Raw genomic sequence first — 25,302 nt, 5'->3', positions numbered from 1 at the left:
ATGGTTCTATCACCAGGGGGTATGATCCCCCACTAACACGACAGTAAAGCAGACTGCAGTGAGAAAACCACTTGCTAGCCTTATGATTCATTTATTATTCAAATTTAATGATTAATTAAATCCCTAACAATACCCTTATTTTAAAAAAGAAAACTTAGTCTGCTTCATAATTATCACCCTTTGAACCATCTCTTCACTAGATCAACTTTATGAAAAGGACACGTTGCAGAAAATTTCTTCTACAAATTCAAACTCTAGTAACATATAGTATTTTATTAATGAAATTATTCCATCTTTAACAAAGTATCCGGAATCTAAAAGAACAGTCCAAGACTATGAGATTCTTGATTTATAATTAAAAAAAGAAATGCTGAAAAATACTGCACTCAAATTAGCAAATTGAATTCAAGTATGGTATCGATCAAACCCACTCCAACGTAACACAAGTGACTGGAGATTATGTTTGCTCTTTTTTTCTCAACAAAAAGCAGACAGCTAATAAAAGTTGGTATATCAAAGCCCTTTTATAAAACCTCTCACAATTAAAAATCATGCTTAACATTCCTAATGCCACCACACTGAAGGGCTTTTTTCCCCCCTCATACAACTAAAACCCTTTCTCGGCAGTAGATGTGTATCAATCACGGTAGTAGTTCACAAAGAAACATCACAATACCAATTTAATCCATGGACAGCAGGAATTTATGCTACATTAATTCAAAAAGTATGTTAACTTATCATTATCTCCATATATACTTAAAATATTCACATACAACTCTAGATGCATTAAAAAAAAGACAAAAAAACACCGCCCCAAAAACCTACCTATGTTTAGATAGCCAGTTATTGATAAGCAAAGGCACTAATTTAGTGGGAGACTCTACCAACTTCAGTAAAGCTGGGGTTCACCTAAGAAGTTTAAGGCCCACTGTTTATAGCTGCAAGACAACAGAGTTTTTAAACCAAATACATATGAAGTTTTTAAATACAGGGGGAAAAAAACCACTCTTTTCCTGTGAGTGTGCATTTGAGAAAATTAAATAAACCTAAAAGACAATATCTTTATAGAACAATTTAGTTATACAACTTAGGTACAATTCCTGATTTCAATAGAAGTTGCATAAAAGATTTAACAGTACCTGTTATTACCGGGCCATTAAAAAAATCACAATTCTTTGGTCAAGTATCATCTGTCCCCTTTTGGAAAGTTCTGAGAAAAGCAAGCAGCATTCAGAAACACATTAACTTCTCAAAGAAAGTTTTGCATCAAAGCTCTGCTTCTCAAATTTTATTTTTTAAACAACAACAACAAAAAAATCTTCCACTTAGGAAAATTAAGTTGTCACCATCTTACATTTCAGAATACAAAACTGAAAAAAATCCCTATAAAAAAAAAAAAAAAAAAAGACAGGACTTCAGCCAAGTATTCAGCTACTTATTGCTGTAGTTGTAACTCAAGTCCATTTAAACCCCCTATGTTTTGGTCGTTTGTAGCAAGAACGTGTTTGGAACGCTAGCAGCAATACAAAACCCCTTTAAAACCTAGGCATAGTTACACTGTCGAGTGAAAATTAGCAGAAACCATAATCATTGGAACATAATAAAGCATCCTGTAAAAGTACAATTGAATTGGTAGCTAGAAAAACAGGGTTGATTTAAAGTGCTAACCCAAAGCCTTATGTGGGCCTATGTCAGTAAAGAAAAGTCTTTTTTTCCCCCCACTAGATAAAGCCCAGAACCACAGCACTGCTCCAAACATAACGAATGTAGTCTTCACTCTGCCTCAACTCCCCCAACAGGTGGAATACAGAAACTTGAAGTAATTGCTAATTCCAAATCTAGGTGATACACACAAATATACTGTTGAACAAAGTTTGGACAGCAAACAGTACACCTGAGTTCAGTCATACAAACTAACTTTTGTAAATAGCGTTAGACGAATATATCCATGTCTCTAATATGAATCTAGATGTATTTTCTTACAAAACGCGTTAATAGAAATATCCAGGCAAATACATACCATACAATAGCAAAAGCTTTAAGCCCCATTTAATAAGATGAATTTCCGATTAAAAATAGAAGGCAATTAAGATTTACTCAAAATTACAATTAAGAAAAGCTTTCACAGTGCAATATTGAAACTGTCACAAAGTTAAGAAAATACTGATATCAAAGTACAATCACAATGTTAAAGTAGACAAAACTACTATACAAGGGCATATCTTGTAAAATTAAAAGGAATGAACACAACATAGGGGACATCTCACGTCCCTGCTCTACATATCTCGTTTCCTAGTCTTCAGAGTCATAATTGTGTCTTTCTGACATCAGTAGGCGTCTTGTTAAAACTAAGAGGTTCATTCTTCTTTGTAGACCAGATTTCAGAGCCCGGTTACTTCTTGAAAATACATTCTTCATCACTGCACAATTTCAAAGTAGTGCAATATTGCCATGATGTGCTGAGGCATGAACACATAGCCTGTGTACAGTGCCATTCCAAGAATGGAAACTAGCATGGAATCTGAATTACAGTTGAGGAAAAAAGCATTTGAAAGAGAAAGTGCATTAGACATACGTAACTAGAGCATTAAAACTTTCCTGGTACCTATCTTACAACGTTACAATTTTAAATCCGATGGGATCAACTGTATTCAGCAATTCACAGCCACAGGAAGAACCAACTGAACACTGAAAACCAGAACACTGGTAGGACCAATAAGCTGAATTACAGAAGGATGCCTTGCAAGTTATCCACTGCCTCGTCATGGACACAAGAGGACAGGCCGAAGTGTGGGAAGGGTGAAGGAGGAACAGAAAACGGGCACAGAAGAGAACACCGAAGTTTTTACATGCATCTTCCTAGGTGTTAAGCAAGTCTTGCAGAAGCCAGCCCCATTCAGCCAAGCAGGAAAAAGTCAACCATCACAAAAAAAAAAAAAAAAACAAAACAAAAAAAAACCCGACAAACGCACAATGAGTAGCTGTACTGAATAAGAGTTCTTATTTGTGGATGACCTACTCATTCATAAGCAGACAGCATTGGATGCTGACCTCAACTTCTTGGAATAGCATGATCTAATAGATTTAATTTATGATGTGCAAAACACAACTGGTGTGAAAGTTGTACTGTTACCATAATAAAGTCAGGAAATCTCAGATCCATTTCCAGCTGCCAGTGTCTGTCTTCTATGCTTTAAGTCACTACAATATTTGGTTCATTTCTCCATCAGCATGTCACGCTCAGATCCTTCTTCATGGGCAAGCAGCTCAATTTATGTGTTGTTTGGCGGTACTTAGGAAAAAAGAAACCGCTGGGGGAGTGAAAAGCATGAGTAACACCATGACATGCACCTTTCTAACTCTCTCACTCACGAAGCCTCAGAGGATCAGCACAGCTCTGAGTCAAGTTGTGTACTTAAATAAACAGACACTCATTAATACTTTACTAGAGCAGATCACACTGCAAAACAAACTTCATGTGAAGCTATCTGCTAAACACTCTTTATTAGCTGAACTCCTAACGCGGACCTTTTGTAAAACTTACATAGAGAAGCACGACAATAGGTTATAGTGTACATGTACAACTGGACCTTTGTCGATTCTAGGGTTCTTGAAGCTTTAGCTACAGAAATTATGGCATCAGATTACTGAAAGATTACACCATTCAAAGTTTAAGGTCAATTCAGAAGTAGTCAAAATAAATAATAACTGGTTGATTTCATCCAACTACCTGCAGAGATTGAGTAAACTTAGACAGCAACACTATAAAAAGCACTGGAGATTAACAAGCATGATAACACTGGACAGCGGTACTTGGTTTCCACAGGCGAAACCAGAGGAGCTGCACATGCTCTGTGTCTTCAAGAAATCAAGTCACCCCACCACGTGTGTATCAAGTGTTCCATGACCGACTTCCCTGTGGCAGAGCAGAGATATTAGTTGTGCTTATTAGAGCATACTAGCTGCTTGGTGTATTTTTAGTCCCAGAAGATTATACAGCAGGAGATAATAAAATGAAGGTCAACTCATAAATCCACATTTCCGTATCAGTGCTCACTTTTGATTCTGGAGCACAAGCAGCAGTGAGACATGCAGCAAAGCCACACACCGTTAGCTCCCAAGGCCACTGCATCTGCACTGCATCTGTACAGTGCCTGGCAGAACTGGCCCAGCTATGACAAAAGCATCCAGGCTGAGGACAAAAAACAGTTTTGCTGACCTGAGATCGCAAGCAATACTTGTGCTACTCATTACCTTTGTAAGTTAAGTGGCAATTACTTCACTGCAATATGAGCATTTTATGAAAATTAACACACACACACGCACACTTTCATTTACTTAAATATTTTGCACAAGTTAAAAAGCTGCATGGTTAACACAAAATGAAAAAAATACTCGTGACTAATATAATTGCAGGGAAAGCAAAGATGAAGTTTCCTTAGCGATACAGACACGGCATAAAAAGACGAAGGTATGTTAGCAAGGAACACAATGTTGTGAAGGCAAGAACCCCTGTCTAAACAACTGCACGCAGTAAGTCTCTAAATACTAAAAAAGAGAAATAGTAAGTTATCTCCACTTCTACTGACTTTACACAGGAAAAAAAGGTCTGACGGCACAGCTGTAACTTGGGCAACCACTTTTATATAACAAATGTGAGTTCCTTTATAAAATTGAGCAGTATCTCAGTAAAAGCAGCTTCCCACTACTACTTACACCCTTCTCTTTGTGTTAACGTTTTGGTTAATTTCCCTCTTTGCCTCTCAACATTAACTGGACATGGCTCAGAGCCGTTCATATGAGACATCATTTTAAGTGAAAATCAAAACAGGCACACTTAAGAGAAAAATACTTGCGATGCCATAACAACAGCTGAGAGATATACCACCCGTATGAAAGGGTTGGGTAAAGAAAACAACTTAGTCTATGCAGATGCCTTCACATAAGCATCTATCAAGTTCTTCCACTCCAAAAGAGCCAAGCAAACTTACCAGCTCGAGGATTAAATACTCATCTAATTCAAATCATCTGACAAAGCACCACACAAACTTAAGCTTGCAAGGTTTTGCAGCATGCACATTTACTTTCCGCTAGGAAAAAAACCCAAAAGAATTCATCAAAGACACCTGTGCTTAACAGAAGGCTTGAGATTTCAGGGCAAAAGACAGGAGAAAGACCTACCACAGAAAAAAAAATGAAGGGAGAAAAAAACTTCAAGATACAAACTCGTGCCCGAGGAGAAACGGGCTCGACTGCTAGACGCCCAGTGACAGGACGTGGAACACCAGAACGAGGATTCTCCCACAACTCGGGCAGCACGTCAGCTGGTGAAGGCCAGGAGCTTTAAGCCCCTGCCTGCGAGGAGGGGACAAGCCCCGGGCCCGGGCGAAGGCTGCCGCTCCCCCGCCAGCCGCCGGCACCGGCCGCGCTCGGCGCCCCAGGCCAGCCTTCCCCCGGCCCGGCCCGGCCCGGCCCTCCTCCCGCCGCCCCCCCCCCCTGCCCCGAAAACCTCGCCGGCGGCCGCCCGCCCTCAGCGCGGCCACGGACGCTTCCCCAGGGGGGGCGCTTCCCCGGCACCGCACCCGCTGGGCAGGCAGCGGCGGCGGCACGGCCGGCGGGGCCGCCACACCCGCCCGGCGGGGCCGCCACACGCGGCCGGCGGCCTCGGGGCGGCCCCGGAGCCGCCGCCGAGCACGACGCGGCAGGGCGAGGGCAGCCCCCCCGGGCCCCCCCAACGCCGCGCACACCCGCCAGGCCCCGCGGGCAGAAGGATACTGAAGACGGTGCGCTCCCAGGGCTCCAGCATGTAGAGCGCGGTGACCAGCAGGTACTGGTAGTACAGCCACGACATCCGCTTCCAGGCCGAGCCCAGCGCCATGGCGCGCCCCGCGCTCTCCCCCCACCCCCCGCCAGCGGCCCTTGCGCCGGGCCCAGGCCGAGAGGCGACGGCGGGGCGGCGGCAGCAGACCGCGGCCCGCCCTCCCGACGGGCCGGGCCGGGCCGGGCCCGGGCCGGCCCCGCCCCGCGGCTGGGCGGGCGCTGCCCCGCGAAATGGCGGCGCTGCGGCCCGCGGACAGCCGGCGCCGGACGAGGGGGGCACGGCGGAGGCGCACGCCAGCGGGCCGATCCCGCCGTAGCCTGCAGAAGGTTGAAACCCAGCGGGGCGAGCCGGCCTGCGGCCGAGCGGAGTAAACGGCGTGGCTGCCCGTGAAGCTGGAGTGGACTGCCGGCCCGAGGGGCACCTGGGAGGCGGTGCTGCGGCCCGTTCTCTCTCGTCCTGTTCTATCTGAACTGGCGCTCTGGGAATTACGGAAGACCCGGAGACTCCGCTTGGCGGGGCCCACGGGAAGCGTGTTAAAAACGCTCTGCAGGAGTCTCCAGCGTCGTCAGTTGTCGGAGGGTAAAGCCCACCCAGAAACATGGCTCGGATAAATGAGACCGTAACGTGGGCCAGCGCTGACTAGATCAATCCCGTATGAATGGGAAAAATAAAGAGGCGATAGATCAACTGTTTACTGTAACTGTTGCGGACCTTGTACTTCCCCTAAGGCGCTTGGGGCCAGAAACCAGGGGGTGTGGGACACCTCTGCCCTGACAGCTATTTGGCCCGAGATAAGGAGAAATTCCCAGGGACTGGCCTGGGACTGCGTGATTAGAAAGGCTGTTGGCAGCTTAACCTGGCAACCTAGTTTAGAAGGCGCTAGTTGAAAGCCCGCTGGAAGGCGACGCATGCAATAATTGGGCACCGTGACTAAGCGGAGCGTGAGGGGCAACCACTAGGCACCAGGCCACCGGCCAGGACCTCGCACGCCAAGTGTGCACGCCACAGATTAGAAACTGGTATGAACCCCCTCTACTCACCCTGCTTAGTAAATCAGTTTGCAGTTATGTCACTGGGCGGTGTGATGCTGCTCTTGAAGGCACCTTGCCCCTACCTTCACCTGTGCTATTACTACAATGAAAAATGAGGAAACGCAGTCACAGGAGGATGCACGTATGAATTATTTACACAGAGGCAAAATGCAGCTACAGTACCAGCAGATAACTGAAAAAGAAAACCAGCTGGCAGAGGCAACTGAAGACTGTACTGGTTTGTGTGGCAGAATCTGAAAAGGGATTTAATTCAACCAGAAGACATTTAGACACACTTTATGCAGATTTATTGCAGCACAAGAGGAAATGAGAGCATTCACACAATTAATAACCCCACACAACTGGCTGGTGTCCCTATCCGAGACTGCTATTGCGTGTTGCAATTGCTGCTGGAGGAGTCTCGTGTTGGTGTTGCTGCTTGAAAAAGCGGTGGTAATCATGAAAGCCTCCTTTCTATATAAACAAGTACAAAGTTCAAGGACAAGTAGGGTATTCAGCACAACTAAAGGCATTACTCCCATTCAAAGCTGCAAGAACATTATCGATAAGGGGCAAACGTGTCCCAGTCCCACCTGCTCCTACGCTTTCTAACAAGAAGCTCTGCAATTCAAGTGACAAGCAAGAAGCAGCCGCAAGAAACTACTCAATATGAGACGAAGGGTAGTCAAGAGGCATGCCAGCTTCAAAATCCCCTGCTACATCTGCCCCAACCCACCAGGTGGTGCCCAGGCCCTTTACAACTTTTCAGTATGGTGCATACTCGTAAGACAGTTTTTTTACTAGTAAACCCCTTAAGAAAAATTGTCAATATTCCTCTGTATAGAGTTTCCCCTCCTTCACCAGCTCCATTCTACTCCTGCTTAGGGACTGCTACCACCTGCATCGACACTTGAGCCCTTGAACTACATTCCCACATGCTCAAGTTCCTAGTAGCTCAGTGCAAAGACCCTTAACCTGGCACTACACCGAGCCTTTCTGTTTCACCTGGAATGTGAAGACAGCTACATCGAGGCCCGTATGCCCTGCAGCACAGACTATATTATACTCTATCACATCTGCCCTTCCACACTTCTAAGAAAGTTCTTCTTCGTACGTTCAGAATTTTTCATATATGCTTCCTGGCTTACGGCACGCAGTAACAATTTATCCTACTTTAGATGATCCTATAGCTGTCAATACACAAGTCTGACACTCCACTAACCAGTCTGACTGTAGGTTGCAAAGACGAGATGGAGATCTTATCTCAGGCAGATCCCAAGCCTCAAAACACGTATGGCTCAATTTTGTTCGTAGGTTGCACATGCAGAGGAAGGTATACCACACTAGCCAACCAAGTGTTCAGCAGCTGCCTCAAAGGTTCTCTACTCCATCAAGCAGAGGTTAAGTTTCTGCTGACTTGAAAATAGTAAGTCAATGTTTTCTTCATGTAATCCTGACAGAAGAACCAATGTGTTTTTTTCTTCCTAATCTCGTGTAACACTGTGTAGAATGAGTGTGTGTAGATTAGTAAAATACAGCACCAGGGACTACAAAAGGCAACAAAAGAATCACAAGGTTTTATTTTAATCTAAGGCACAAAAGAAGTATGTTCTTCAGGTCCCTACCTCCGGAGTTCAAATATTTCTGACAATTCCTCAAAGCACATACAAATTATTCCTAGTACTATTAAAAGAAAAAACAAAAAGGTGAGATTTTTTTCAGACAAACCCTTGTTCAAAGTGAAGTATTAAAAAAATATCAGGCTATAAAAGAGGAGACATTACTTACTAATAAAAAACAAGAGTTCACCTCTTGGGAGCATGCCTGGAGGAAGAGAGGGAGGGATCCATTGTTAACATTGCAGTAGCTTCATAGACTAAGCAAGAAGTCTAAATATCAAGTAGCGGAAGCTCTTTAAGCTTCCATAAAGAAGCTGTAAACGTACTAAAGAAACAGAAAAAACACACAAACTAGCTTTATGGTCATAGATCTGACCATAGATTTCTTCTTGAAATGTGTCATCCTAACGAAAAAGGACAACAGAAAAAAAAGTCCATTATCTTCTTCATATACATATTTACATTTAAAACTCTTAACTGTATTACTAAGCATTAATATGTTGATTTAAATGATCCAGGCCAGAATGATCCATGCCAGCAAACTTGATATAAGCTAATCTTCCACTCTGTATAAATAAAAGTTTCCATTTTTGAGATCTTAACGGGTCAAAAATCCAAATATCAATTTGGATAAACAATTCCTTGTTTATCAAACCTACCTGTGTGCAAGTCTACCAACGATACCAGCCCAAAGAAGCCCAACATCCCGACTGAGAGTTGTTTACCACGTGCCGTACAAATGACCAATGCAGCTACGGAGAACTAGCTACTATACAGTATTTATTCTAAGCAGCAGTTCTAATACATATTGAGATAATGGATAGTATATATACAGGGAATGATCGTAATACACAGATCTTACATTATATTTACAAAATTTAAAATCCTCAATGATGCAAACACCTGACAGTGTGAAAGAATATTGCTCTCATATACATGCAGTTAAATGTATTCCTTTCATAAACTTTGCAAAAATCCAACCATTATGAAGTTCTCTGACAAAAATATATATTCAAAAGACTGTATTTTAAAAAGGCTAACATGCCTGCATTTCTGATACTTCACACAGTCTTAAACAGTACAGGATTTTTTCTTCCCCTGCTTTTGCACACTAGCAGTGGCTGGCTAGAACATTGAAGAAGTGAAAAACTTCATCTTTATCCATTACTGCCACTTCAGTTGAGCATTCAGTACATAATACTGGATGATACACTTCCTCCTCTTCTTGATTTGATTGTACAGATGTAGTTTCTTTGCTGTGCTTCATTTTCTTACTTCTTTTCTTCAGCTTCTTTCTGTATTTCAGAATTTCCTCTTTGTTAACAATGCAGTTCATCACAAACATTGCTCTATATTGTGTTTTGTAAGATTCGTGCCTACAGAGAAGGGAAGAAAATGCAAGTCATACCATTGGTAAAACTCTGCTTCCAAGAAATCGGTTATCATCACTGGAAATGGGATTAAAGATAGGAAGTACCATGCCAAAGGGCTGAAAGCCAAATAAATATGAAGTGTTATAAACAGAACAAAAGTCACAACTACAAAAATCATTAAAAAATAGAATGGTAGCCATCCATCCTGGTTTTAAGGCATTTTTAAAAACATGCTGGTTCTTGCTGAAATAAACACCCTGAAGTACAATAGTATTGGTACTACAGAATTATGCACTGCTATGTATAGCTAATGAGAGGCAAAAGATCATGAAATTACGAGTGCAAATGACTCAACTACTGACATTTATATCCTAAAATGTCTTGCAAGCCTGAAATTCCTTATTTATATACAACAAACATTGATGCATCATGCTTGAAAAAGCATGTCTATAATAAAATATAAAATGTATTTTCAGCTGTCATCAGTATAACTGTATAGCTGGAGTACATAGCAAAATTCAGGGCTACAGTTCAATTCAATTCAACACAATGTCCCTCAGGCTGCAGCTTTACAGCAGCCTAAATCAACATAACAGGTGGCTGTTGAAGTCCTATCTCAACTTCTGCTGGCTTTACTGCTTGTATAACACTGTGCTGAGCCATTTCAGTTTATTAAATCCACAAAAGACCAGTCTGACAATAAAAATGAACCATTTTCCGTCACCTTAGCAAACTGAAATACTTAACCATAGAACAGGGTTCAAGGAGTACCAGAGCCAGCAAAGGGAAGAGAGTGAGAAACAGCACCCAGTACTTTGATGATTTTAGGCTGCTGTGGAATTTCATCCTCAATCACCAGAAGTAAATAAATGAGAGGTAGTTTACTCCTCGTTTCACAAGATTTCTTTCTGCTTTATTCCCAGTTCCAGAGTCCTCTCCTTAGCCCAGGTTAGCAGTACTATCTAGATTTGCAGGATCTCGGAGAGCTGCAAAACACACTATGGATTCTCACCTAAATGCTGTCCAGGCACTTTTAAATGCAACTATACTCAAAATCACAACTGCTAAGACTCAAAACAAGTAAGAATACGCTATCTTGATTTTGCTTAATCCTCCCCTCAACAACGCACTTTTACACAAAAACAACCTGAATAATTTTATGCCTCTAAACATCAAGCCAACATATTTGAAAAAAAAAAAAAAAAAATCAGCCCAAACTGCCTGTTTAGTCTCCATGAATTTTTTTTTTTTAAATAGTGTACCTTCTCCACTATGCTAACGTTCTACCTTGTTCTTCCTCATCTCCATGTTGCAGGTAAAACTGATCATCATTCTTTCAAACTAACATTCACCCCTACATCTGATTCACATACACCTGCCTTCTCTTTATCAGCGCCACCTCACAAGACAGGCTTGATCAAATCAATTGATCAAACTGAATAAACTAAAAATACTACTGACCTAAAAAAAGACATTACACTAATTACCTCTGGCAGTCCAGACATAATGTTGTCATGCAAGCAGGGCAATTCAAAACAGCATCACTGTTTGGAACAGCAGAAGGTTTTGTCTGGTGCTGCTGCTGTGGCACTCTTCGCTGATTACGGTACCTACCAATTCAAGAAAGGAGGAAGGAGAGACAAAAAATGAAATTACGTGCCCTTGCTGTCAGGCGTATCAATTCAACTGTCAAACCTTTTTTATATTAAAATACACCAATTAGTATTTGGCTCCTTCTGGACACCTTTTTCAGTAACTCATAAATAAACAAACATAAATAAATAAACTAGGGGGGAAAACACATAGCAGTATCTTTTCATTTACTTTGTACAGAGAATTTTCATTTGGTGAGGCAAATACATCTGGCATGAGAATTTGTACCTAATAACCCTTTGCTCCGACGAGGCAGGTATCTCAAGTGCAATCTCTGCAGTAAACTTACATTAATATTACCCTTTTCAACAGATTTACATGGAGAATTTTACTTCTGCTGCAACAACCATTCTTCTACTTCACCCTTCAAAAAACCCTCAGTAAAGCAGCTTTGTGCTGTTCCTATTTTATCTGAACATTTTGTGGCTTGCTAAATTCAAAGTTTTCCAAAACTAGAAATACTAATGTTTAGCAGGAACAGATATTAATTCAGCAATCAAAGTATCTCACAACCTTTTCATCCACAGCATGGTTATTTAGATGAGATCTACAGGCAAAATTGGCTTACAGAACTAGGAAGTCTTGATTTGAAAAAAATGCAAGTTTTAGAATTGTGCAATTTTGAAAGCTCAACTTCCATTACATACGCATAAAAATTTTACAGGCTTTTAAGTTTCATATGCTGTAAATTCTAAATAAAAAATATTTTCACTGCATGGACTTGACAGCATAGGCTTTTTCTTTATATTCACCATTTTCATTTAAATTTTTTAGTTTATGTTAAGCATCCTATGATTCAAATATTTATGGTCTCTTACCCCCTCCTCTGTGAGTCTACCCACTCTTGGTCTCTACTGTCTTCTTCTGGGTCATATAGCAGTTCGTCATTGGAAAGAATCCGACGTTGCTGATGTTTTCTGTTTTTCCGGACATCCTGTGTAACTGGAAAGATTCGTGCAAGCACGTTACATCCATCAGACATATGATGACTCTCTACTTAAACAATGAGAATACCATTTTTTTTTAGTTTTCCTTTTCCATACTCACAATAAATCCACACTAAAATGTAAAGGTTTAGCTCATCTCCCCTCCACATGCACCACCCCAAAACATTAATGCACCTTACATACATTGGGATACATCATAAAGTTGCAGAAACTACACTGAGATGATACAGGCTGGTAATTCCCTGCAAAAGGCTGCCTTCAGGAACAGCCCCTTGACCCCACAAGAGGACTGCATAGGATCTGAGAGAGTGTGCTACTGTAAATATGTTCTCCTTTCTCCTCAGTCATTTACCTATTTTATCTTCATCCTCTGAATCAGAATCAAAGTAAATGTCGTCATAGTATTTTGAAGTGGTGGCAGGTCCAGTCTGCCCAGTACTTGAGGAAGTACCTGTGTATGAAATTAGAGAGAGAAGTTGTAAGAACACCCCACCAAAAGGACAGCAAGTATACAGCCCAGAACAAACAGTCGTTACCAAGTTGCTTTATCCAGAAGTGCTCTCCTTTATCCAGGTATGTTAAGTAACAGGTCTCCCAATTTATTCCCACATCCTGATCATCCACATTACTTGTGTTATTTCATTTACAGATGCTCTCTCAGAGCAAAGCTGCTCACTCCCTCCAAGATGAGCATCAGGTACAGTTCAAAGCAAAGTTTCTCCCAAGGCACACTCCCTTTAGGCATAGAGGACACCACATCAAATATGCCTGCCTCTGCCCTATATAATCCACACAATCTCAGACACTCCACAAATATTCAGTCATGCAAAAGAAATAGAGGTATGGCACATTGTTTCACAAACTTTGATTACAATGAAGTTCACTTAAGAAAGCCCCAAAATTTCAGGGCCACAGAAGTTCATAAAAGACCTAGATGAATGGCCAAGCACATCTGTTACAGCCAGTCTGCACCAAAAATCCTATTCTGTGCTGGATGGATGTGGTACCACTACATCTTCTTAATTGCACAACCAAAACCTAAAGATCAGATGTGCCCGCTAACACAGATAAAACTAATAAACCCGCTGAATGCAGAGTGAAGCCCCTGCATTAAAGTGAATACTAAACTGATTCTCCAGGAAATTAAGAATACTTCACCAAGTATTTTGTAATAGGTAAAAAGAACATACGCTCTTCAAATGCCAAAGCAATCCATCTCTTGCGCCCGTAATACACAAACTCCAGAACACATATATCTTTAATACGGTTTTACTATTTGATGTAACAATTATAAGCAGGTAAGGGAGGAAGAGATAAATAATTTTCCTGACTTTCCCCCCCCCAACTGATTTGGGATTTCTAACTACCATATGCTATTTCTTTCTTCAAGAAAGGGCTCCAAATCTTGATAGCTACCCAGAGCCACTGGACAAAGTACAAGAGACCACAAGATGTTGAGAGGCTTCTAAATCCATGTGAAAGAACAACTTAAAGAGATATTGGAAAAAAGGGGACTGATCCAACAAAGAGACATCATATTAAAGCAGGAAATCAGAAGTTCAGAAACACCAAAATTGAAGTTTTAGAGAAGCTGAAACAGAGGCATTCACTGAAGTGGCATCTGGTGACCATTTCTGCAGGAGCAATCAGCCATTTTAAGATTTTCTGTAAGGTTCAAACGGCACTCAACCATCACCGCACACACCTCCAGCCACAAGAATAACACACTAACTTCACACCTTAACTGGACACCACTTAACTCACGATTTCACATGCGAGCAGCTGCCAAATGCAATTTACCTGTTTCTGGTGATTTCCATTTGCCTTCCATAGTCCTCATGGTCGTGTTCAGTTCCGCTTCCATCTCCTTTTGGAACTCATCGTCGCTGGAAGACTCGCTCTCCCCAGTCAGGCACTCCCGTATCAGCTTCCGCTTCTGGTCTGGAGTGCCATGTAAGAGCACATCCACCTCATCTTCTGAGCTACAAATATTTAAGCGTTACACACCTAGTTAGGATGACCAGCTTAAAACACTGAGTCATTTGGAGAACAAACATCTGTAATTGCGTGGAAGCACTGTGCCGTTTATTTACGGGAAATGTATTTATTAAAATCTTTTATTAGCTTGTTGGTGTTAGAACTCTGGTTCTAATGCAAAGGAGCTTCAGCTGACTGGCTGCGGCCTGCGGCCCCGCCTCTGCAGCTCTGGCCAGCGAGGCTCCGCGCAGCAACGGGGCTCTGTTCACACGCCGGCATTTGTAGGGTTACAAACGCGAACACCCCGCCTTCAAGAAGGAAAACCGCCGCGGCTGGGGCGAAGCGATCCTCCTGCAGCCCCCCCGGGCGGCACTCCGCGGCCCGGCCCAGCGCCCGGGGCCGTGAGGGAGCCTGGCCGCCCGCGGAGCACAGCACCCGGGCCTGCCGCCCCGCCGGGCTCCGCGGAGCCCGGCACCCGAGCCTGCCGCCCCGCCGGGCCCCGCGGAGCCTCCCCGGACGCCGGCCGGGAGATGCCGGGCGACAGCGGGGCGCGGAGGGAAGCCGCGGCCCGCTGCTGCTGCTGCTGCCGCCGGGACGGAGCCGGAGCCCGAGCCCGCCGGCCGGCCGCCTCAGGCAGGGCAGCGACAAGCCGCCCTGGGCCCGCCCGCGGCGGGGGCTCTCCAGCACCTGCTGAGCGCTCGCTCCTCGTCGCTGGGCTCCTCCACCACGTACGGGTCGTCCTCCTCCCGCAGGCGGCTCATGGCGGCGCCCGGCTGCCCGCCCGCTGCCGCCGCCAGCCCCAGCCCGGCCCCTTCCGGGCGCCCCGCCGGCTTCCGGCGGCCCGGCCCGGCCCCTCCCGCCCCGCCACCGCCACCGCCTGCTCCCGGCTCGGCCGCCGCGGCCCTCGGTCAGCCCCGCGGCCAGCCCGCCTGCCGGGGCAGGAGGCGAGGCCCGGCCCGGCCCGGCCCACCCACCGCCGCCGAGGCGGGTACCGGGCGCCCCGCCCGGCGGGGCTCTTCCTCTTTCCCTTGGGAGTCGCAAGTCCTCGGGTCACTTTTTAAGTGTTTTTCTTCAGAGGCACAGAGCCAGGGGTTAGAGCTTCAAGAGACACACCCAATACCAAGAGGCTTGGAAAAAAATTTAATGAGCTGGTAACACTGAAGAGCGAGGACTAATCTAAAAACTGTTCCCACATCCTACTTAAAATATTTACAATTTTGTTAACTGTATATACATTGTAATCTTTGTCCCTTACAGTCTATTTATAGATGAGTTCCTTAGGAATTATACCTGTTATATTTGGAAGATGAAGAGCACAGTATTACTGTAATAGCCGGTGCTGGAAAATATTATATACAGTAGGCAAGTTGCTAATAGCCGTAGGGCACTGGTAATCAAAGCCTGAGGCTACGCGTGTGCAACTCAACAAATGCAAACAGCACGTTCAGCTAATAAGAAACTCCTCCGCCTTTGAAATGTTCTGATGTGCAAGGCAGCAGGGTAAGTATACTACACTGTGCAATTCACCCTATTTGAGGGAAAAACTCAAACCGCACACCCCTGTGCGGCAGTACAGGCAGTTTGTAATCAGAGAGACATTGACTTAACATCGATCTGCACCTCCAAACATCCCATTCACCCAAAATTCTGCTGCTCCATTGAAGGTCTACAAACCCGTATAGAGCAGCAATCCCACTGTGAAGAGCAATTCATCAAGTAAAGCCTCATTTTATGACATCCTGAAATTACACAACAGAACAGCACCTCTTGGGAAAGTTTCGTGGTTCAAGTAAGAGAGACAAAGCAATACAACAAATAAAACTGGATTCATAGCTCTAAGTTTTAAGTCCAGTTAGAATGAGATCCTTTTCAGGCATTCCTTTATTGGGGATACCTTTACTTTTTATTTTCTGAAGCAAAGTCCTTCTTTGTGTCAAAGTGGGGCAGTATTACCTTTCATTGGTATTTTATGCCCTTTCTGAACTCTCTTCTGTTACTTTACTTCCCCTTTCTGGAAAGAAACCCAAAAAGTTCTCTGAAAAGCATTTCTGCCAAAGAAATTGCAGAGTCAGCCACCAAGCTCAAAACAATTTAAAGTACACTGTATAGGAAAGTCACAGACAAACAGATAGGCAAACAGATAAACCTGAGAATGCAAGTGAAAAATTACTGGGCAAGTATTTAGTGTCAGACCAATCCAATACTTACTCGATGGTTTTACAGGATGAATAAAGAAAAAGGTAATTAAATTAATCTGATTTACTAGAAAATATTAAGCTTACAGATGATACGTCTGCATAATTTTAGAAAAATCATTGATTTCATGGTTTATTTTACAATAATTGAATTAGTCTACAAGTTAAGGCAAACATACTAATGCATTTGCTTTTCTTTTTAAATCATAGTTATAAAGGTTACACAAAGTTCTCCAAAATTTCTAAGAAATGTTCACAATTGAAAAAAAGATTAAGTTTCTTGATATCAGTACATGGAAAAAAACTAAGACAGTGTATACAATGCCATTATAGTAACAATATTCAAATATCTAATGGTAATATTTAGGCCATTTGAAAAATGTGCTTCAAATGGTGAACTTCAGAATTACTTACAAAGGTAAATAAGATTGGCAGCCTTATCATAGTATTCATAACATGAACATAATTATATTGGCTATTTTCACAAAAACAGAGCATTTGGTTTCTGAACAATGAAAGCATATAATGATTAAATAAACGTGAATATGTATGTATAACAAGTATGCTGTTGCTTCATATAGTCTGGAGCTACTTTCAGGTGTTTAATTCTTTTGAAAGAAGGAGCTTGCTTATGTGCACTCTGTCAAATGTTTTCTCCAGGGAACTGTAAATGCCTATTTAAAGTCATGAAAACAAAATCCAGAGGAGGGCAGCCCTTGTTAGTGGGAGGACGGAACGTAGCTTATGTGTCACCGTTTAACACTGCCAGGCAGCTCTGCAGCAGCTGTAAGTTACCCTGTAAAAATAAAGAAAAATATGACCACGTTTCCCTACTTTGTTTTACGCTTGTGGCAAAAAGATGTTTTTTAAATAGCAATGACAACACTGAAGGAGAACAGACAGGTATTAAGCTTATGTAGAGATATTTATGTAGGTAACTTATCTTAAAGAGCTTTTTGAATGTAGGAGCGTTGTGTCATGGAACTAAATGGAACCAACTTGAGATACGAAAATAAGCTTTTAGTACCCTTTCCATGTTTCTTCACAAGTTTCTTAGTAAAGATCTAGTCTGGCCACGAAAATTATTCACTGCAGAACACCATCTTAGCAATGAAGTTCAAAGGTACGAAGTTTTTATTTTTTATATTGTATTGCCATTACTCTGCCATTGGAATATTATTCCCAAAGCAGAAGTATTTATATATTATACTGAATTTATCAAAAAGTGTTAACTAATTCACAGCACTATCTCCTCACTATAGCAAGCATCTAAGCTTGTGGCTTAGTTCGTAGCTCTGATTTAGCCATCAAAGTTGAGTTTAGCCATTAGAGCCAGAGCTACAAAAGTTGATTATCAGAACATTAACTAAGCTTTACCTCTAAGGCCAAGTTCTGCCCTTTTTTTCAAACACCTGTAGGTCAGTTTTTAATCTTATTTAAGCATTCTGACTGTACTGTAAAAACATACAGGTTGACTTTCAGATTTCTGAATGAATTTACAGAACTGACACTTAAAGACACCCTTGTGAATTAAGCAAATGTGGTTGACAAGTAAGCCAGGATTTACTTTCCAGGAAAAAAACCACCCAGCCTGGTATTCACAGTATTCCCATTGTTTTGTGCATTCATTTATGCTTAGATCACTTTAAAATACTGGCTGTTCACTATTAAATAGCTGTACTAGATTTTTTCCCCAATCTGAAATCTCCGTGTAAGAAACAGTATTAGGTTGTTGACAGTGTTAGGAGTAATTCCTATCAGGTTCAGATGAAATACAAGAACAAAACAGTCTGAATGCCCAGTTATAAACACAGGAGAAACTGCTTCCTTCTAAATTTTTTAGATCCAAAAAGAAACCTATAAAGAAAACTTCAAACAAACAAAAGCATGTAATTAAATCAGTAGCTGTGATTTGCATGTCCTTGAAAGTACTAAAGAATTTGTAATTCTTACTTTTTCAGTTGAAAGCATTCCAAGTGACCTGTGGTAGACAGGCAGAAGCACACTCGTCCCTCAGCCCAAAAAGGCAAGAAATCATAATTCTATCCCCCATTAAGGTTCTTATAATCCAGATTAAGCAATTAACGAAACTAAAGGCTTCAAAGTAGAAGATTCCCAGTTGTGTCTACTGAATCCTTTTCAGTCTTCTCCAGAAGACAGTGATTTCAGTTACAGCTTCAACAGCTTTTTGTCCTTTTACAGCTATACTGGCAGAGGACAGTCACAAGTTGTGTAAAAGGCTTGTAATTTTGTGATATGAACAAGTTCAACACACATGGGATGTATGGGGACTTGGTGGCCCATCTTTGTAGTGTCAAGATTCATAAATCTAAGGTCTCTTACTGAACAGCTGATCATCAGCTGCAATGAAGTAATGAATGAAAAGGAATACTTCAAAGTCTTCAGTCTTCAAACCGAATTCAGTCTGAAGTATAATTGTGGACTGCACGCATGTTACCTATAACAAAAGTGTGACAGTGATCTTTCGGCCATCTATTTACAGCCCATCAGCAGCATGAAGTATATTTGCAATTCACAGGTCACTATGTAGCAGTCTAAAGAAAAGACAGTACCAAGATGCCCTTTGCACATCAGTCATTTCCAGACTCAGCCAGCCAGTCTACTGAAATTTTCCAAATATGCAAATATTCATTTTCATTAGATCAAATTTACGAAGTTCACAAGAACAACCTTATTTAAATTATAATAAATCAAGGACAATAGAGCCTGTGAGTCATTACTCTTTCTGGCTGCAATATTTGACATACTTGACTTATATCAGCATAGCTCGAGAAAGCTGATATAAATTCAGATTCAGAAAAGTGTTTCTTGCCAACTCAGACTCCTAAGCTCTAGATGATATTACAGTTATTGGCAGAACCGTGGTGACAGAAACATGCTTTTCAGGAAGGAAAGAATTACTGACAAAGCATTTAACCAAATCCTTTAGCATTGGATTTTGCTTACTCCCTTCTTCTGTCAGTTCCAAACAGACACCTGTTGCTAGTAATGCAACAGATTTTTTCCACAAAAAACCAGAGAGGCAAGAGCACATATATTAGTATTTGTGGAAAGAGATGTTTAGATTTTTTATTTTTGATTTGAAGGAAGTGGCTATCTTACTTAGTATTTGTATGTCAAAAGACTCTAGAAGTATAGCTAAGGCTCTAAATGCTTTTAAGTGTATGATTATAACCTTAGCAGTTTCACCAGCTATAAAACCTCCCTTCTTGAACATGAAGTCCAACACAGGAACACCTCAAAATCCAACTGATTAAAATACTGAACAGGTTTAAATGCAGCTTTTGCACTAAATGCCCAAACACTTAATCAGGTGTTACATTAGCTACAGCTGGATGAAGTCATGAAGAAACACAGAGCTAGCAAAACAGAAGCTAAACACTACCTAGAGGGACAGTCAGATAGAATGGCCATATAAAAAGAAACATCAATCTGTTTAGTATGGGTCAGAGACCAAGCAGAATCTAAAGCTGCAGTCTGGCAGCTATTTTAAGTAAATCTAGGGTACATGCTGCTGATAAGAAGGCAGCACTCTCTTATTTCCAGCCCCTCCCAGCCAAAACTGTGTGTTTTGACACAAGGGATACTATGAAAACAACACTGGAAGTAAACCTTAGAAAAACCCACAGCAAATTTTAGCTCCATCTTACTACACAGCTGCACACCTAATAGTGTCAACATAAGGGAAAGGAACAGAGTCATGCATCACCATCCTTTCTGGCAGTAGTCTGCACTTGCATCAACTTAAAGCAGTCTCAACCCAAAGTCCGATTTTTAGCTCTTTCAGAAGTCTTGAGCTGCAACCAGGAAAGGATAAGTGCAGAGACTGTACACTTCCTATTTGTATATACAGTGTCCTTGATTTACTAAAAGCTTGATTTCCCTATCACCCTCCAGTCTTCCAGAGCCACACAGCCAGATATAGCTCAGGAAATGTGAGCTGTGTCTCAGAACCTTCTCTCGATACTTCGGTCATTCTGACTTTTTCAGTGCAGCGATCTCTGTGTTTTGGGATTTGTGTTTTTCTTTCCATACACAGCAAATAACTTTTAATAGTAAGTCATGCAGCAGCCTGCACTGTGGCTGAATTCCTCCCAAAGACAGCCTCTCAGGTGAGTTCCAGCACTCACTGCTGCGTCAGATTTCACCTCCATGCTTTCCATGCCAGGCAACTCCAAGTCCAGAAGACACATGGCTAGACCAATTCAGAGACAGATGCATCTACATGACATCTAGTCTGGAGGTAGTTGTTCCAGAAAAAAAAACCACCAAAAACACCACAATAGAAGACTTATAGCAAAAGCCTGCAGCAGTAGTATCTGTTGCCCCCAACCCTCACTCCCCAGTTAGCTTTTTTGCTGGGAAGAGCACTTAGACCTGAATAACAGGTTATGTTGCAAAGTTTGGGAGTGCTGTGCTCCACATGCCTTTGACAAGCCAAGCAATTTCCTGTTTGGGGCTGCTAAAACCTCACCTGCCTCCAGTAGCTGCAAAAGCATGAAGACAGGGACTGCCACAGGATCAGGCAAAGTCTTTTGTCCAGAACCTTTAAAGCAGGGAGCTTTTGATCTGACTTCATTAATTTACTGCTTACGTAAAAAAGTAGCTTCCTTTTTGCTTCTACCAGCTCTCTTTTGGCTCTACTGCAAGAGGAATTAGGTGTCTACAAACATCCCAGCTTAGCCCAGCCTCAACCAGGGCCACTCAGCCTCCCTGAAATGGGAGCACTGTTTATGATTTGCATTGCAACAAGTATAAAAACGTCCTCTCCCGCACAAGGAGAAACCTTCATATTACCCTAACGTTGCTCTTCACTCATCAAGGCACAATGCTATCTCAAAAAAAGCCCAAGTCTTTTCGTATCTTCTTCCTTTTATGAAACTACCTCAGAAAGTCTCCACCAAACCATTTCATTCTTCAATACTCTGTACAGACTAATAGAAACTTATCCATAAGACTATCCTCAAGTACACTGGTTATACCATTAATAAGAAAATTTCCAATTATATAAAATGGAAAAATATGATCTATTGCACTTGTGATTTCCATAATAATCCAACTCAATCTGTAGAAATAAAAGCACAGCAACCAAATTGATCCATCTGTAGTAGCTTGTTTTGAATAAATATGAAACACCAGGCTTTGAAAAAACAGGACTTTCAAACCTCGTGAGAAGTAAAATACCCTTTCAGGCAACAAGGCACAACATTTGTTAACATTTCAAGAACTGTCACCCTTAGTCAAAATGACCTTTTATATTGTAAAGCTTTAAAGTAAGTGAATCTTACAGTGCTCCATGATGAAGTAAGTGGAAAGGGTCAGCAAAAAAAAAAAATTCACCTTCAAGAACAGGACTACAGTTCAAAGCTTCTATTACAGACCTATATACTCCTTGTTAGTAAATTTACTAAGACAAGGTAAGTCACAGAGACAGACCATCTGAAGAACTACATCTTAAACACATGCTGTGGTGACAAATGAAGAACTGCTAAAAAAATTCAAGCTCTTCCAGGTAAACTGAAGACACCAAGAAGCAGCACATACCAAGTAAGTTGAAAGCTACAGAAATTACGCATTTTTCCACTGCCTTCCGCAGTTCTTAGCTGTCAAAATTCAAGAGAATATTACTAAAAGATTTTGACTTGCACAGAGAGTTAGTACACAGAGCTAGAGCACAGAGAGTGATTCTTTAAGGATACTTTAGAAGACAGAATTTTTAAGCATTCCACTCCATGGCATGTGGGGACTTCAGCAAGGGTCAGGTACAAGAGATAATTAAGAGTCAACGACTGAAGCAGGGCAGAAGCACTGTGGATTCATTCCCTTATTAAAGCATGACATGGCAAATCAATAAAAACTGTTGCAAGTATGACTGTTAGGACTATTAATTTCATTAAAAACCGTAACCAGTACATTCATGACCAAACATGGGGATTTCTGGGAGACTCAGGGCTGGATAGAGACAGCTGTTACAGAGAAGTAAGAAGGCCGAATAGTACCAAGTATTATGAGACGTGTTAAGACTTTAGGGGAAATATAGCTGAATTTCTGATATAGCACATTAAAGTAAGCACTGTTCATCTGAAAAAGGAGTCGAATGTTCCAGACCTTACTGATTACTTTACCAGCTAAATATCTCATCAAGCTGAACTTATACCTACAAAGATTTATTATTTTTTTTTTAAAGTCCCCAAAAACCCTTTTTACAGTGCATTAGTTTTACAAACAATGAGTTTGGCAGAATGAAGAATGACACCATCAACACTACTGAAAAGAGTGTAAAGCAGCAACAAGTTAACTTGGCAACACTATACACCTCTTAACTAGTCCTTTCAACAGATATATTCCAAGTTAATTCAAAGCTTGGTTATCAACACAGTTTCAGATTTGTGATGAGAATTAGAAACGTTGAAGAGTTGACTTTTAAAAGAAAGCCGCCTCCTGCTAAAGGACTGTTAGAGACTGTTGTACTTGTCTATGAAATCAGAGCAGCTAACCTGATTTAACCAAAAACATTAATCGCACAGGGATTAAAAGAATTAAATACATTGTGAAATTTAAGGACAGTACAGGCCCTTTAAAGTTTTTTTCCTGCAAAAATTTATTTTACTTAGAAGGCTATCTGCAACATTTCGGTTTTGTTAGCACTTTAAAGGCAAAAAGGTTCAAAAAGCATACTCAGAGTAACACTGATCTGACTTCAGACAGGCCCATGTGATCTCATGTTTAATAGTTTGCCTATCCCATACATCAAGTCCCCAACATCTGGGTAACAGAAACCACTTCCTATCTCACAGTGAAATGATGAGATGAGGTTTTAAAAACAGGCAGGTATTCAAATTCTGCAGCTATAAATATCAAACAGCTAAAGAAACATAAAACTGAAGCCAAAATTGTCTTCAAGGAGGCAAGTTTTCCAAACACACCTCAAGCCCACCAGCCCCTCAGAGATATTTCACCTATACTTCCTTCCCCCCCCCCTCCCCACCCCCATTATTCAAGGAAGTTCACCTTTCTGGATGATGCTTACATTCAAATTCCCTTTCCCTAATGTGAAGTGTATATCACACAACAAATGTAGCCATTTCGGTTATTCAAGCATATAATATTTAAAATCATTTGAAATACAGGCCAAAACCAATCACAATTACCTTAGCATGCTTTAATTCCAGTTCTGCTAGTTCCACCAGATTTTTTCTGAACGCTGCAACTCTTCTTGTCTTAAAGTCTATCAGTTCTATAGAAAGAAAAATGGATTCATTAACAGTATTATTGCTAGTGGCCTCAACTGTTCACAGACTTTCCTTCAGGATGGAAGACGTAAAGGGTAAGAAAAGGCAACAGGAAAAAACTCAAATTTAATCTCAGCGCATTCCAGGCTCAAAGGTACTGCTACACTATTGGATGAAAGCAAGCCATCATAGCAGATCCTCATCTCTAGCTAACCTTTTGTGGACACAAAGCTCTTTTGAAAAAAGACTGCAATGTGGATGCCTTTAAACATTTCATTCTCTTATTCCATGTGCACTGCTCTTTCAAGGCTGATATATGAAAGTCTTTAGGGAAGATACTAAGCTAAAACTAGCATGAAGAGCAGAGGAAGCAAGTACACTTTATGCATATACCTTTGTGGCTAATAGGATCACTCATTCTCCACTGTCTCATTTATAGGAATCATTAGCAAGATTTACAGGCTCAAACTCTTAAATTATAAAAACAGAACAGCATGGTGTTTAAACCTTGAACAAATCTGCCCCAAATAATGAGTCAGATGACTACTAACTCACAACAATCTTAGCCTAAAAAATAAGACAATAAGTTTCCAGGAAAAAGGCAACATGTAAATAAGGTTCCTTTTCTCTAGAGCTACTGTAACTCTGCGACTTCAGTGAAATCTCATTTCATGATCTCTCCCTTTTCTAATGTAGTATCACCTCTGCAACAGACTGCTGCCTTCACAGAAGAATCCATAAAACCAAAAGAATTTCAACAACACTTTAAAAGATTAGGTTTCCCTTTACTGCTAGCAATTATCATTTTGTATCCTATCCTATGCATATAAAAAAAAAGTGGTTAACAAATAATTTGCACCTAGACTTTGCTCTGCCTAATGGAGCTACGAGCCACCAAAGGAAAATATCATTTGAACTTTCCAAAATAAGTAAATACTGGTTAAAAGATAATAGTTCTCCTTAGGAAACAGAACAAAAATCTATTCTCATTAATAACATCCTAAAATCTGTTGATTTTCGAGTATTAACGTAGGATCAAAGACCACCCAAATACCTTGTTTTGCTGATTCAGAAATTTTCTCAAATTTCTGACAGCATATTTGCTGAGTAGTTTCAGCTTGCAGCACATCTTTATTTTTTGCTCTTGCTTTATCCAATGCCTTATTAGCATTTTCATAATCCACTAGTGACCTAGATCTTCTATATAGGAGATCCTATTAAAAAAAAAAGCATAAAGGATGTATAGACTTTACACGAATCTACCCAAAGATTTCAGTATATACAAAGTAATAAAAAAAATCAGATTAATTTTAGTCTTTCTTGCTGTATTCCAGTTCTTACGAAAATATTTGCATTCATTTTACTTCATTCTGCAAGTCACAGGAATGTCCATACTGGATCAGACATGCAATTTAATATTGTTTGGTCTGCAT

The 25,302-nt window shown here is 41.3% G+C and overlaps 3 protein-coding genes across 4 annotated transcripts in view; all 3 read right to left on the bottom strand.

The window, feature by feature from the left end:
• Nucleotides 1–1,273: 1,273 nt before the first annotated feature.
• SPTSSA (serine palmitoyltransferase small subunit A) lies at nt 1,274–5,965 on the bottom strand. The gene is made up of 2 exons (XM_049825788.1): nt 5,776–5,965; nt 1,274–2,521 (listed from the first exon to the last, which is right to left on the bottom strand). Exons 1-2 carry the CDS (start codon nt 5,876–5,878, stop codon nt 2,418–2,420), a joined length of 207 nt encoding a protein of 68 aa, XP_049681745.1. The 5' UTR covers nt 5,879–5,965; the 3' UTR covers nt 1,274–2,417.
• Nucleotides 5,966–8,410: 2,445 nt separating this feature from the next.
• On the bottom strand, nt 8,411–15,243 carry EAPP (E2F associated phosphoprotein). Its single transcript, XM_049825784.1, has 6 exons — nt 15,109–15,243; nt 14,245–14,426; nt 12,797–12,895; nt 12,316–12,439; nt 11,332–11,454; nt 8,411–9,847 (listed from the first exon to the last, which is right to left on the bottom strand). The coding sequence occupies exons 1-6, from the start codon at nt 15,180–15,182 to the stop codon at nt 9,583–9,585; spliced, it is 867 nt and encodes a 288-aa protein (XP_049681741.1). The 5' UTR covers nt 15,183–15,243; the 3' UTR covers nt 8,411–9,582.
• A 290-nt stretch (nt 15,244–15,533) lies between these two features.
• Nucleotides 15,534–25,302, bottom strand: part of SNX6 (sorting nexin 6) — a 29,304-nt gene continuing 19,535 nt past the window's right edge. The window contains exons 12-14 of one of the 2 annotated variants that reach the window (XM_049825781.1): nt 24,924–25,083; nt 23,789–23,874; nt 15,534–17,412 (exon numbers count right to left, since the gene is read on the bottom strand). In XM_049825781.1, coding sequence (XP_049681738.1) covers nt 17,359–17,412; nt 23,789–23,874; nt 24,924–25,083 — 300 coding nt within the window. In that variant the 3' untranslated portion in view covers nt 15,534–17,358. The remainder of the gene's footprint in view (nt 17,413–23,788; nt 23,875–24,923; nt 25,084–25,302) is intronic. The other variant, XM_049825782.1, reaches the window with a different exon arrangement.

This window comes from Accipiter gentilis, chromosome 22 (assembly GCF_929443795.1).
Source record: "Accipiter gentilis chromosome 22, bAccGen1.1, whole genome shotgun sequence".
NCBI classification, from domain to species: Eukaryota; Metazoa; Chordata; class Aves; order Accipitriformes; family Accipitridae; genus Astur; species Astur gentilis.
The sequence above is the reverse complement of the archived record's forward strand: the minus strand, read 5'-3'. Positions and strand labels throughout refer to the sequence as shown.